The sequence below is a fragment of the Rana temporaria genome, chromosome 5 (assembly GCF_905171775.1).
Source record: "Rana temporaria chromosome 5, aRanTem1.1, whole genome shotgun sequence".
Taxonomy (NCBI): domain Eukaryota; kingdom Metazoa; phylum Chordata; class Amphibia; order Anura; family Ranidae; genus Rana; species Rana temporaria.
The window spans coordinates 416,130,476-416,144,405 of record NC_053493.1 but is presented as its reverse complement, the minus strand read 5'-3'; the positions used below and the strand labels follow the sequence as shown (position 1 = coordinate 416,144,405).

At 48.7% G+C, this 13,930-nt stretch overlaps 1 protein-coding gene across 1 annotated transcript in view; it reads right to left on the bottom strand.

The window, feature by feature from the left end:
• The window catches only part of LOC120941363 (WD repeat-containing protein 64-like), a 125,672-nt gene extending 118,420 nt beyond the window's left edge, over positions 1-7,252 (bottom strand). The window contains exons 1-2 of the mRNA XM_040354701.1: positions 7,234-7,252; positions 4,573-4,703 (exon numbers count right to left, since the gene is read on the bottom strand). Of these exons, the coding sequence (XP_040210635.1) occupies positions 4,573-4,703; positions 7,234-7,252 (150 nt within the window). The remainder of the gene's footprint in view (positions 1-4,572; positions 4,704-7,233) is intronic.
• Positions 7,253-13,930: the final 6,678 nt, after the last annotated feature.

Genomic DNA, 13,930 nt, shown 5'->3' with positions numbered 1-13,930 from the left:
GTGCTGTATGGGAGGTCTGCCTGCTATAATCACACAAAAAACTGTTGTTAACTCCTTCAATACCTGCCACTTTCACCCCCTACCTACCCCAGCCAGTTTTCAGCTTCAGGGTTAGGGTTAGAGTTTTTACCATTGAAGACTAATGCCGCGTACACACGACCGTTTTTCGGGTTCTAAAAAATGACGTTTTTAAGGGTCTAGAAAAAACGATCATTAAAACGGCCTTGCCTACACACGATCGTGAAAAAAAAATGCTCTAGCAAAGCGCGGTGACTTACAACACGTACAACGGCACTATAAAGTTCCATTCGGATGGCGCCACCCTTGGGGCTGCTTTTGCTGATTTTGTGTTAGTAAAAGACGATTCGGGCTTTTCAGTCTGTTACAGCGTGATGAATGTGCTTACTCCATTATGAACGGTAGTTTTACCAGAACGAGCGCTCCTGTCTCATAACTTCCTTCTGAGCATGCGCGTTTTTTTCACGTCGTTAAAGCCAACACACGACCATTTTTTACAACCTTAAAAATGACAACGTTAAAAACGTTGTGAAAAAATAGAGCATGTTCGAAATTTTTAATGCCCATTTTTTAGATCATGAAAAATGCTCTGGAGCCCACACACAATCGTTTTTAATGACATAAAAAAAAAACATATTTTTTTTTAACCCGAAAAACGGTCGTGTGTACGCGGCATTAGGCTAGGACTCAGGAATTGGAACAGGAACCTCCCCCAGAGGTCAAATGTCAGAAGGCGGGTTCCCAGAGGTCCTAACCAAATGGGAGTCAGACTTAGGCACCCAGTTTACTGACTATCAGAAAACGAAGATCCTTCATTTCTCCCAAATGTCTATAGCCATGAGGATCCAGGAGACATGTTAAGATCTTAACCAGATGGTACAAAGTGCCTACCACTTTGCACCATTTCCTCCCACATGTCCCCAGTGTATGCTGGTGATGTGGAAATGCTGAAGGGACGATGCTGCATATTTTCTGGGATTTTCCCAAACTTGCCCCCTTTTGGCGTGAGGTGATCTGCACAGTCAAGCAACTGACAAATGTTGACCTGGAAGGGAACCCGGCGGCTTGTCTGCTTCATCTTGCAGAAAGACTGATCAAGAAATATAAGGCCTCTCTCACAATCCAGCTGCTGAATGCGGCCATGGCATGTATCTCCCTTTGCTGGAGATCGGAAAAACCCCCATCAAAATCTCGGTAGATCTCTAAGGTGAACAAATTGAGAGACATGGAGGATCTCACCGCTACTTTGCATAACCGGGAGGAGAACTTCCGAGAGACCTGGCGACCCTGGAACCACTTTGTGTACACTGACGTGATGAATATACACAGGTGGTGGCACAAACGAGCTAACCTTCCCGGATCCAACTTCACTCCCTGGGCAAGAGGCCCTCTCTGCTCTCTGTTTTTCTCCTTTTCATCCAACTTTTCATGTTCTGGGGATATCTACTCCCAACATTCCTTCCCCTTCTGGTTGTTCCCCCTCTCCTACTCTCTTTTTTTTTGCTTTTATATTGCCCCATCCCTGGGCTTATCAGGCCTAAGGGAAGTACTACCTCCCGCTAAGCTAATTGAAAAGTTCCAATCGAAGTTACTTCATTTTATTATATATTTTATTTTTGTTTATTTTATTGTTTCATGCACTAAAGCATATATGCCTTGGTCCTCTATATAAATGTATGAAACAATCCATCAGAGAGATAGCAAAAACATTAGGTGTGGCCAAATCAACTGTTTGGAACATCCTTAAAAAGAAAGAACGCACCGGTGAGCTCAGCAACACCAAAAGACCCGGAAGACCACGGAAAACAACTGTGGTGGATGACCGAAGAATTCTTTCCCTGGTGAAGAAAATTCCCTTCACAAAAGTTGGCCAGATCAAGAACACTCTCCAGGAGGTAGATGTATGTGACTACAGAGGGTTCACCACAAGATGTAAACCATTGGTGAGCCTCAAAAACAGGAAGGCCAGATTAGAGTTTGCCAAACAACATCTAAAAAAGCCTTCACAGTTCTGGAACAACATCCTATGGACAGATGAGACCAAGATCAACTTGTACCAGAGTGATGGAAAGAGAAGAGTGTGGAGAAGGAAATGAACTGCTCATGATCCAAAGCATACCACCTCATCAGTGAAGCATGGTGGTGGTAGTGTAATGGCGTGGGCATGTATGGCTGCCAATGGTTCTCTTGTATTTATTGATGATGTGACTGCTGACAAAAGCAGCAGGATGAATTCTGAAGTGTTTCGGGCAATAATATTATCTGCTCATATTCAGCCAAATGCTTCAGAACTCATTGGACGGCGCTTCACAGTGCAGATGGACAATGACCCGAAGCATACTGCGAAAGAAACCAGAGTTTTTTAACCACTTAAAGACCCCTTCACGCCGATATACGTTGATATACGGCGCGTGCACGTGACCCGGTCCAAAGCTCCGTGACCGCGGGACTCGCGGACCCGATCGGCGCTGGAGTCCCGCGATCGCTCCCTGGAGCTGAAGAACGGGGAGAGCTGTGTGTAAACACAGCTTCCCCGTTCTTCACTGTGGCGCCGTCATCGATCGTGTGTTCCCTTATATAGGGATACACAATCGATGACGTCACACCTACAGCCACACCCCCCTACAGTTAGAAATACAGATGAGGTCATACATAACTCCATCAGCGCCCCCTTGTGGTTAACTCCCAAACTGCAATTGTAATTTTCACAGTAAACAATGCATTTTAAATTGTCAGTTAAAGCAACGCAGTGCCGAATCGCAAAAAGGGGCAAGGTCCTTTATCTGTCTAAAGGTCCGGGTCTTAGGTGGTTAAGGAAAATAAGTGGAATGTTATGCAATGGCCAAGTCAATCACCTAACCTGAATCCGATTGAGCATTTCACTTGCTGAAGACAAAACTGAAGGGAAAATGCCCCAAGAACAAGCAGGAACTGAAGACAGTTGCAGTAGAGGCCTGGCAGAGCATCATCAGGGATGAAACCCGACGTCTGGTGATTTCATCGCGTTCCACACTTCAGGCTGAAATTGACTGCAAGGGATTTGCAACCAAGTATTAAAAAGTGAAAATTGAATTTATGATTGTTAATCTGTCCCATTACTTTTGGTCCCTTAAAAATGTGGGGTTCCAGCACCTTGTACCTCTGGACCCCTTTACATTACACAGCACCTTGCACCCCTGGACCTCTTTACATTACACAGCACCCTGCTCCTCTGGACCCCTTTACATTACACAGCACCCTGCTCCTCTGGACAGTTTTACATTACACAGCACCTTGCACCTCTGGGCCCCTTTACATTACACAGCACCCTGCTCCTCTGGACCCCTTTACATTACACAGCACCCTACACCTCTGGACCCCTTTACATTACACAGAACCTTGCACCTCTGGACCCTATTACATTACACAGCACTCTGCACCTCTGGACCCCTTTACATTACACAGTACCCTGCACCTCTGGACCCTTTACATTACACAGCACCCTGCACCTCTGGACCCCTTTACATTACACAGCACCTTGCACCTCTGGACCCCTTTACATTACACAGCACCGCACCTCTGGACCCCTTTACATTACACAGCACCCTGCACCTCTGGACCCCTTTACGTTACACAACACCCTGCACCTCTGGACCCCTTTACATTACACCCCACCTTGCACCTCTGGACCCCTTTACATTACACAGCACCCTGCACCTCTGGACCCCTTTACATTACACAGCACCCTGCACCTCTGGACCCCTTTACATTACACAGCACCCTGCACCTCTGGACCCATTTACATTACACAGCACCCTGCACCTCTGGACCCCTTTACATTACACAGCACCCCGCACCTCTGGACCCCTTTACATTACACCCCACCTTGCACCTCTGGACCCCTTTACATTACACAGCACCCTGCACCTCTGGACCCCTTTACATTACACAGCACCCTGCACCTCTGGACCCCTTTACATTACACAGCACCCTGCACCTCTGGACCCCTTTACATTACACAGCACCCTGCACCTCTGGACCCCTTTACATTACACAGCACCCCGCACCTCTGGACCCCTTTACATTACACAGCACCCCGCACCTCTGGGCCCCTTTACATTACACAGCACCCTGCACCTCTGGACCCTTTTACATTACACAGCACCACCCTGCACCTCTGGGCCCCTTTACATTACATAGCACTGCACCTCTGGACCCCTTTACATAACACAGCCCCCCACAGTTTGTTACACAGACACCCCCCTAACAGTTCTGGACCCCCTGCATGTTACACTGGGGGGGAGACGTGACATGCCCGTGGCCCGTCGGACATATCCCCGGTCTGCCCTATGGCCAGTCCGGGCCTGGGTACAGCATTACAGACCCATGCAATTGTCAGTTAAAGCAACACAATGCCAAATTTTAAAAAGTGCTCTGGTCAGAAAGGGGGGTAAAATCTTGCCGGGGCTGACTTGGGTTTAGTGTGTTTGGGATTGTAGGTGTAAGTCAACTTTACATATTGTATATTATTTAAAAAGAAAGGATGGCAATACTACAGAAAAAATATTCACTCACTTCATTCCAATTGACTGGAGCATCGGGGTATTTGGTAATTTTCTCAAACAAAGCTGCGCTGTCTTTGCGCTTGACATCTTGCCCAATGAGATTTTGGACAGCCTCGTGAAATTCATCATATTTGATAACAGCTGTAAAATAAAAAAACACAATATATACAAAAAGCAGCGCACAATAAACCTACTAAATATTAAAAATAACAATCCTGCATTTTGCCATTACGCCTGATTCCTGTTCTTGTTCGGCAAAACTCTAATAGCTGGATTCACGTAGGGCGGCGTATTTTTGAGCCGGCGTAGCGTATCGTATTTACGCTACGCTGCCGTAAGTCAGAGAGGCAACTGCTGTATTGCCTCCTAAGTTATGGCGGCGCAGCGTAAATGGGCCGGCGTAAGCACGCCTAATTCAAATTGTGAAGAGGTGGGCGTGTTTTATGTAAATAAACCATGACCCGACATGATTGACGTTTTTAACGAACGGCACATGCGCCGTCCGTGGACATATACCAGTGTGCATTGCTCCAAAGTACGCCGCAAGGACTTATTGGTTTCGACGTGAACGTAAATTACGTCCAGCCCCATTCACGGACGACTTGCGCAAACGACGTAAAATTTTCAAAATTCAACGCGGGAACGACGGCCATACTTAACATTGGCTAGGCCAGCTTTTTGTTCGACTAACTTTACGCCTAAAAACGCCTTATGTAAAGGGTGTATCTTTACTGCGACGGGCAAGCGTACATTCGTGAATAGGCATATCTTGCTGATTTACGCATTCTAGGTGTAAATCAGCATTCACGCCCCTAGCGGCCGGCAAAACTAGATAGCTAAGATACGACGGCGCAGGCCGTCGTATCTTAGCTACATTTAAGTGTATCTCAATTTGAGAATACACTTAAATGTACGACGGCGCAGATTCAGAGTTACGCCGGCTTAACTCTTTGTGAATCTAGCTATAACATTCTTGGTAGTATTGAAGTTTGCTCATCTTCCCTGCATACCTACTGGGTCATCACTCACTACAATAGGAATACACTATGGGGTAGATTCAGAGAAAAGATACGACGGCGTATCTCCTGATACGCCGTCGTATCTTTGAGTCCGGCCGGTCGTATCTATGCGCCTGATTCATAGAATCAGATATGCCTAGATTTGACTAAGATCCGACTAACGTAAGTCTTTTACGCCGTCGGATCTTAACTGCATATTTACGCTGGCCTCTAGGGGCGTGTACGCTGATTTACACCTAGAATATGTAAATCAGCTAGATACGCGAATTCACGACCGTACGCCTGGCCGACGCAGTACATTTACGGCGTTTCCGTAAGGCTTTTCCCGGCGTATAGTTACCCCTGCTATATGAGGCGTATCCTATGTCAAGTATGGCTGTCGTTCCCGCGTCAAATTTTAAAAAGTTACGTCGTTTGCGTAAGTCGTCCGTGAATGGGGCTGGACGTAATTTACGTTCACGTCGAATCCAATGACGTCCTTGCGGAGCAATGCACACTGGGAAATTCCACGGACGGCGCATGCGCCGTTCGGGAAAAACGTCAATCACGTCAGGTCAAGCCTGATTTAAATAACACACGCCCACCTCTTCAGAATTTGAATTAGGTGGGCTTACGCCGGGCTATTTACGCTACGCCGCCGCAACTTTCTTTTAAGGATACGGCACTTGCCTGTAAAAGTTGCGGCGGCATAACGTAAATAGGATACGTTACGCCCGCACAAAGAAGCGCCATTCTACCTGTATATTGTCAAAAGTACTGGGACACCTGCTTTTACATAAACTTTAATGGTTTTCCAGCAGTGGCGACTGTTGCTAAAAAAAAAATTGGGGTTGGCAAACAACCCCCCCCCCCTTCCCCAGGTCCACACTCACCCTTCTAGGGTCACAGCGCCACGGCTTCCCTCTCCTCCCAGCTAACCCGGTCTTCTTTAGATCCGCCTCCTGTCCTGATTGGTTGGGAGGAGAAGTGTCATAAGTGGGTGGGTTCGGGGGGTTCAGGGTGCAGTGCGCCAAATTTAAACAGTCAAAAGTAGAAACAAAGTAAAACACACTGATACTATTGGATTACAATAAAAAATAATATACAGTGACCTTTGATTGCCCCCCAGTGCTTTCTCCAGTGCCCTTGTCTGCAGATTTACTGTACTTTGTGACTGTAAACGGCACAGCGACCATGGCATCAAAAAAGCGCGCCTCCACCTCAAAATCGCTATGCGACCTGCTGGAAAACAGCGACAGCGATACAGAATCGATTGCAGAGGAGTTGAGTGACAGCCACGCGTGGGGAAGTTCGTCATCAGACGCAGAAAGTGATTTCAGTGATGATCCTGTGACTGTGCGCAGCGATGTGCGGACTTGGTTCCTCAATTGATTGCGGTAAGGAGCGCGTAGCGCCCCCAAGATTTCCGTTTACAGGAGCACCTTGGATCAAAGTGGAACTTTTTTTGACGGATGAAGTTATCACCAAAATTGTTTTGGAGACGAATCGCCACCAGGAGCAACAAGCTGCTACCCATCAGCGATTTTCAAGGCGCAGAAAATGGGAACCAGTAACCAGAGAGGACATCTGGAAGTTTCTTGGCCTTATAATTTTACAGGGAGTGGTGGGGAAACCCCTGCAGTACTGGACAACCAACAAATTATTGGCCACACCTTTTTCTGGCACCGTCATGTCGGAATATACATTTTCGCTGATTATGAAATATTTGCACTTTGAAAATAATGAGAAATTTCATGAGAGTTCTCATCCAGCTCCAAAGCTGAAAAAAATTGGGAGATTTACCAGCTTATTTTGTAAAATTTCCAGCAGACCTATGTTCCTGAGCGAGACATAACTATTGACGGAAATCTCATGGCCTACAAAGGTATAGCTGGATACAATATATCGCATCAAAGCGCGCTCGATTTGGCATAAAGTCATTTATGCTATGTGAATCCAGCTGTGGGTACATCTGGAATTCAGTCCTGTACACCGGGAAAGGGACCAAATTCTGCCAGCGATTCAGCAGTTTTGGAATGGCAACCGCTTTGGTTCTTTCCTTGATTGAGCCATTGCTGAACCAGGGCTACTGTGTCACCACAGACAATTTTTATACGTCCCAAGAACTCTATGGCCGGGTACACACGAGAGGATTTATCCGCGGAAACGGTCCGGGGGACCGTTTCCGCGGATAAATCCTCTGGCGGATTTTGATCTCATGGTTGTACTAACCATGAGATCAAAATCCCCGCGGAATTCCGTCCGCGGTGACGTGTCGCGCCGTCGCCGCGATGATGACGAGGCGACGTGCGCGACGCTGTCATATCAGGAATTCCACGCATGCGTCGAATCATTACGACGCATGCGGGGGATGGATTCGGACGGATTGATCCATTGAGTCTGTACAGACCAGCGGATCAATCCGTTGGACTGGATTCCAGCGGATCGATTTCTTAGCATGTCAAGAAATTTTGATCCGCTGGAAATCCATCCCCAGGGACAAAAATCCGCGGAAACAGATCCGCTGGATCGTACACACCAGGGGATCTATCCGCTGGAGCCGGTCCGCGGATCAATTCCAGCGGATCGATCCTCTCGTGTGTACGGGGCCTTAGAGTTCCTTCTCCTGAACAAGACAGACGCATATGGGAACGTAAGGCCTAACCGGTGTGACATGCCGTCAACCTTTGCCAATAAACAGCTTAAGGCAGGAGAAGTAGTTGCCTGGCAGAAAGAGAAAATGATGGCACTGAGGTGGCGGGACAAAAAAGACGTGTGCCCTATGAGTACCATTCATAACACCTCGACCGTAATGGTACACACTAGGGTTGTCCCGATACCACTTTTTTAGGACCGAGTACAAGTTCCGATACTTTTTTTCATGTACTCGCCGATACCGATTACCGATACTTTTTTTTAAATGTGTCACCAAATGCAGCCATGTCCCCACAATTGCAGCCATGTCCCCACAAATATGCAGCCATGTCCCCACAAATATGCAGCCATGTCCCCACAAATATGCAGCCATGTCCCCAAGAGAAAGCCAAGCCCTCCCCCCCGCCGCCGCCATCTAGTTGATCAGTGCGGGGAACATTACAGCTTTCATTTGAATAGCTGTGTGTTCCCCGCCACGCCTCGTCATGTATAGACACTCCCCCTTGTCCGGCACTTTGATAGACAGATCACCCATCCAATCCTGGGACGGGTGATCTGTCTATCAAAGTGCCCGGACAAGGGGGAGTGTCTATACATGACGAGGCGTGGCGGGGGAACACACAGCTATTCAAATGTAATCTGTAATGTTCCCCACGCTGATCAACTCGGGGCTTGGCTTTCTCTTTGAGGACTTTACTGCTCCGCTCTCTCCGCCCCATCTCCACACGCTCTCTCTCTGGAAAAAAAAAGTATCGGCTGAAGCATCGGGAGCATTTGCGCGAGTACAAGTACTCGCGTAAATGCTCAGTATCGGTCCCAATACCGATACTAGTTTCGGTATCGGGACAACCCTAGTACACACCAAAGGTGAAAAGGATGTTATGAAGCCACAGGTTCTGTTGGACTTCAACCACACCATGGGAGGTGTGGACAGAACTGACCAGGCCATGACCTTTTATCCAGCCATGAGGAAGCTATTATAAAAAAAAATTCCGCCATCTTCTGGAACAGTGCCTCTGGAATGCCTTCATTCTGATGAAAAAAATAAGTGACAGGCCTCTGGTCCATGCGGACTTTGTGTGGAAGGTTGCAGAACTCATCTTTCTAAAGCACCAGACGCCAACGGCTGTAAACCGATCTGGACGTCGGGCTGCTGGTGTTGTGAACCCGGAATGACTGAAGCCTCGTACACACGATCAGTCCATCCGATGAGAACGGTCTGAAGGACCGTTGTCATCGGTTAACCGATGAAGCTGACTGATCTTCCGTTGCGCCCACACACCATCGGTTAAATAACCGATCGTGTCAGAACGCGGTGACGTAAAACACAACGACGTGCTGGAAAAAAACGAAGTTCAATGCTTCCAAGCATGCGTCGACTTGATTCTGAGCATGCGTGGATTTTTAACCGATGGTTGTGCCTACTAACGATTGGTTTTGACCTATCGGTTAGAAATCCATCGGTTAAATTTAAAGCAAGTTGGCTTTTTTTAACCGATGGTTAAATAACCTATGGGGCCCTCACATGATCGGTTTTGACCGATGAAAACGGTCCATCAGACCGTTGTCCTCTGGTTAACCGATTGTGTGTACGAGGCCTGACTGGTCGTCACTTTATGAACCACATTCCACCCACTGAAAAGAAGAAAGCACCCACAAGGATGTGTGTGGTTTGCTGCTCCAAGCGTGACGACACCGGAAGAAAAATCCGAACAGAAACACGTTTCTATTGTCCCGACTGTGACGTTGGACTTTGTGCTGTACCTTGTTTTAAAATTTTTCATACCCGAGACGTTTACTGACTAATAATATTGCACCCTTGTTTGACCCCCCCAAAAAAACTGTTTTTGAATATATTATTTACTAAAATGTATTGAATAAAAAGTATTGTTATTATTAAATTATTATTTGTTATATTATAATTTATGATTTTGTGTTTCAAACTTCATCATACCCGAGACGTCTACCAGACTCTGGTTTGGACAGATTTAGGTGAGTTATTCCTAAGAATTACAGGCCTGCAATCTAAGGCCGCGTACACATGGTCGGTCCAAACCGATGAAAACGGACCGAAGTTCAGTTTCATCGGTCCAAACCGTCCATGTGTACGCCCCATCGGTCTTTTGTCCTTCGGACAAAAATTAGAGAACTTGCTTTAAAATCGAACCGAGGGACCGCTGACCGATAGGCATGTCGACGCATGCTTGGAAGCATTGAACTTCGTTTTTTTCAGCACGTGGTGTGTTTGACGTCACCGCGTTCTGAACCGATCGGTTTTTGAACTGATGGTGTGTACACACATCAGACCATCAGGCCACTTCAGCGGTGAACCGATGAAAACGGTCCGCCGGATCATTCTCATCGGTTTTGTCCGACCGTGTGTACGCGGCCTAAGAGTTCCCTTCACTGGAACTAAGGGGCCAAACCCAACCCCTGAAAAACAACCCCCACACCATAAACCCCCCTCCACCAAAATGATTTGGACCAGTGCACAAAGCAAGGTCCATAAAGACAAGGATGAGCGAGTGGCCTTTTATTGTGGCCAGGCTAAGGCGCACCTGTGCAATAATCATGGGCCCAGATTCAAGAAGCTATTGCGCCCGCGCAACCATAGGTTGCGCGGCGCAATAGCTGTTTTGCTCCCGCGTAGCGAATGCCCCTGATTCAGGAACATCGCTACGCGGACTGCAGCCTAGGATATGACAGACATAAGCCTCCTTATGCCTTCATATCTCAGGCTGCATTCTTGCGTTGGCCGCTAGGGGGCGCGGCCATTGTGATCGGCGTATAGTATGCAAATTGCATACTACCACCGATTCACAAAAGTTGCGCGGGCCCTGCGCACGCAAGGTACGGAGTTTCCGTACGGCGACTTTAGCGCAAGGTTGCTCCTGCTGTAGCAGGGGCAGCCAATGCTAAAGTATAGCTGCGCTTCCCGCTCGTGAAATTTAAATTTCACGTCGTTTACGTAAGTGATTCGTGAATGGCGCTGGACGCCATTCACGTTCACTTAGAAGCAAATGACGTCCTTGCGACGTCATTTGCCGCAATGCACGTCGGGAAAGTTTCCCGACGGAGCATGCGCTGTTCGCTTGGCGCGGGGAGCGCGCCTAATTTAAATGATTCCCGCCCCCGGGAATTTAGCATATCGCCCGCGCAATTTACGGAGCTACTGCTCCGTGAATCGCGGGCAAATCGAAATATTTGCGTGGGCGAGGAGCAAACATCGTTGCCCTTTGCCCACGCAAATATTGCGCGGATCTACCTGAATCTGGCCCATGCTGTCTAATCAGCATCTGCCTCACCTGTGAGGTGGATGGATTATCTTGGCAAAGAAGAAGTGCTCACTAAGGCCCCTTTGCAGGACGTGCAGGACCGTATGTCCGCTTTTTCATCCATCCGTTTGCGGATGAAAAAGGGACATACATTGGTCCCTATGAGATTGCGGGTGTCAGCAGATGAACATCCGCTGACACCCGATCTCGTCCGCCTCCGCAATGATCCGATTCTGCAGATGGAAGAAAATCCTATTTTTCCTTCCGTCTGCGGATCGGATGAACACGGACATACAGTCCGTGTTCATCCGATCCCCCCATAGGGGAGAGCGGAGAAAAGACAGGGCGGTCCCGTGTGTGGGTGCCGCCCTGTCATCCGCCGGCTCAGCGGGGATCAAAGGATCACCTCACCCGCTATTCGACGAACAGGCGAACACGCGATGTTCGAATTGAACTTACGCTCAACTCGAACATCGGGTTCATCCCTAGTGTTGACTTGAGTATAAGCCTAGGGTGGGAAATGCAGCAGCTACTGTAAGTGGAAAAGAGGGTCAACAATGCCCATCTGCAGCCTCACTGTGCCCATTTTCAGCCTCACTGTGCCCATCTGCAACCTCACTGTGCCCATCTGCAACCTCACTTTGCCCATTTGCAGCCTCACTGTGCCCATCTGCAGCCTCACCGTGCCCATTTGCAGCCTCACTGTGCCCATGTGCAGCCTCACTGTGTGTGTCCATCTGCAGTCTCACTCTGCCCATTTGCAGCCTCATTTTCCTTTGATCTCCAGATGTGTCATGCAACTGCAGTTGGCGGCTGTCCACTGTAACAAAGCCCCGCCTCCACCTCACCTGTGATAGACGAAACACTGATTCAGTTTGCTATGAGTGTTCAGTGTTTGTCTATCACAGACGAGAAGGAGGCGGGGCTTTGTTACAGTGGACGGCCGCCGAACAGTAGATTGACACATCGGGAGACCCTCACTCGAGTATAAGCCAAGGGGGGCTTTTTTAGCATAATTTTTTTTTTTTTAAAAGACGCCTTATACTTCAGTATATACAGTAATAGAGATTACAAAACATTATATAGGCATAATTGACACGATAAATCCATGGATACTCATACAACAAACGTATAGACAATCCCGCCTAATTCAAATGTGGATGATGTGGGCGTGTTTTAGTTAAATTAATTGTGACCCCCACGTATTTGAAGTTTTTTACGAACGGCGCATGCGCCGTCCGTGAACGTTTCCAAGTGCGCATGCTCCAAATTACGCCGCAAACTTTCAATGCTTTCGACGTGAACGTAACTTACGTACAGCCGTATTCGCGAACGACTTACGTAAACTACGTAAAATACGACGCTGTTCGGTCGTTTCCGACGTCCATACTTAACATGACTTACCCCTGCTTTATGAGGGGGTAACTTTACGCTGGAAAAAGCGTTACGCAACCGACGTAAAAAAAAATGCGCCGGGCGGACGTACGTTTCTGAATCGGCGTATCTACCTAATTTGCATATTCGACGCGGAAGTCTAGGGAAGCGCCCCTAGCGGTCAGTGTAAATATTGCACCCTAAGATACGACGGCGTAGGAGACTTACGCCCAGGCCCGGACTGGCCATAGGGCAAACCGGGCATATGCCCGGTGGGCCGCGGCCGCCGGGCAGCTGTTCTTGCTTGCGGGGCCAAGGCAGGCTGCTCTTTAAGCCCGCGCTGGTCCTCCGACCTTTCCGCGGCCGCCCGGGTGCCAGGTTAGCCTCAGGCTCAGCGTTCGGCATCGGCACCAGCAGCAGGAGGAAGTAAACAAGGGGGAGGGACTAGAGGAGACACCGCTCCACGGCCGCCAGTGAAGTTCAGCCGTTGGTGCCGGGGGGTGTGACCAGGAAGGGAGAGGAGCCTGCTACAGCATGTTCTTTCGATGGGATCCATCTCTCAGAAAAAACGTAAGTACAGCCCCCTGTAACCTGAATAGGAGGAGCGGTGGGGTGGCTGCATCAAGAAGAATCATTCTCTCCATCGTCCTCCCGCGGTCTCTGAATGCCTGCTTCTGCTCCTCTCCCTCTCGCAGGCATTCAGGTACTGCGGGAAGAAGATGGAGAGAATGATTCTTCTATATGCAGCCAACCCCACCGCTCCACCTATCCTGCTCATCTCTGCTGCCCCCACAGTGCTCTCTACCCCCCTCCACAGTGCTCTCTAGCCCCCCAGTGCTCTCTACCTCCCCCATGCTCTCTGCTGCCCCCGCCTCTCTTCCTGTGCTCTGCACCTCTCCCCTGTGATATCCACCTCTCCCTGTGCCCTCCACTTCTCCCCCAGTGCTATCCAGCCCACCCCCCTGGCCCCTGTGCTCTCCTCCTCCCTCCTGTACTCTCCACCTCCCCCCATGCTCTAGGCTGCACCCCTGTGCCCTCCACCTCTCCCCTTGTGCTTTTTACCTCC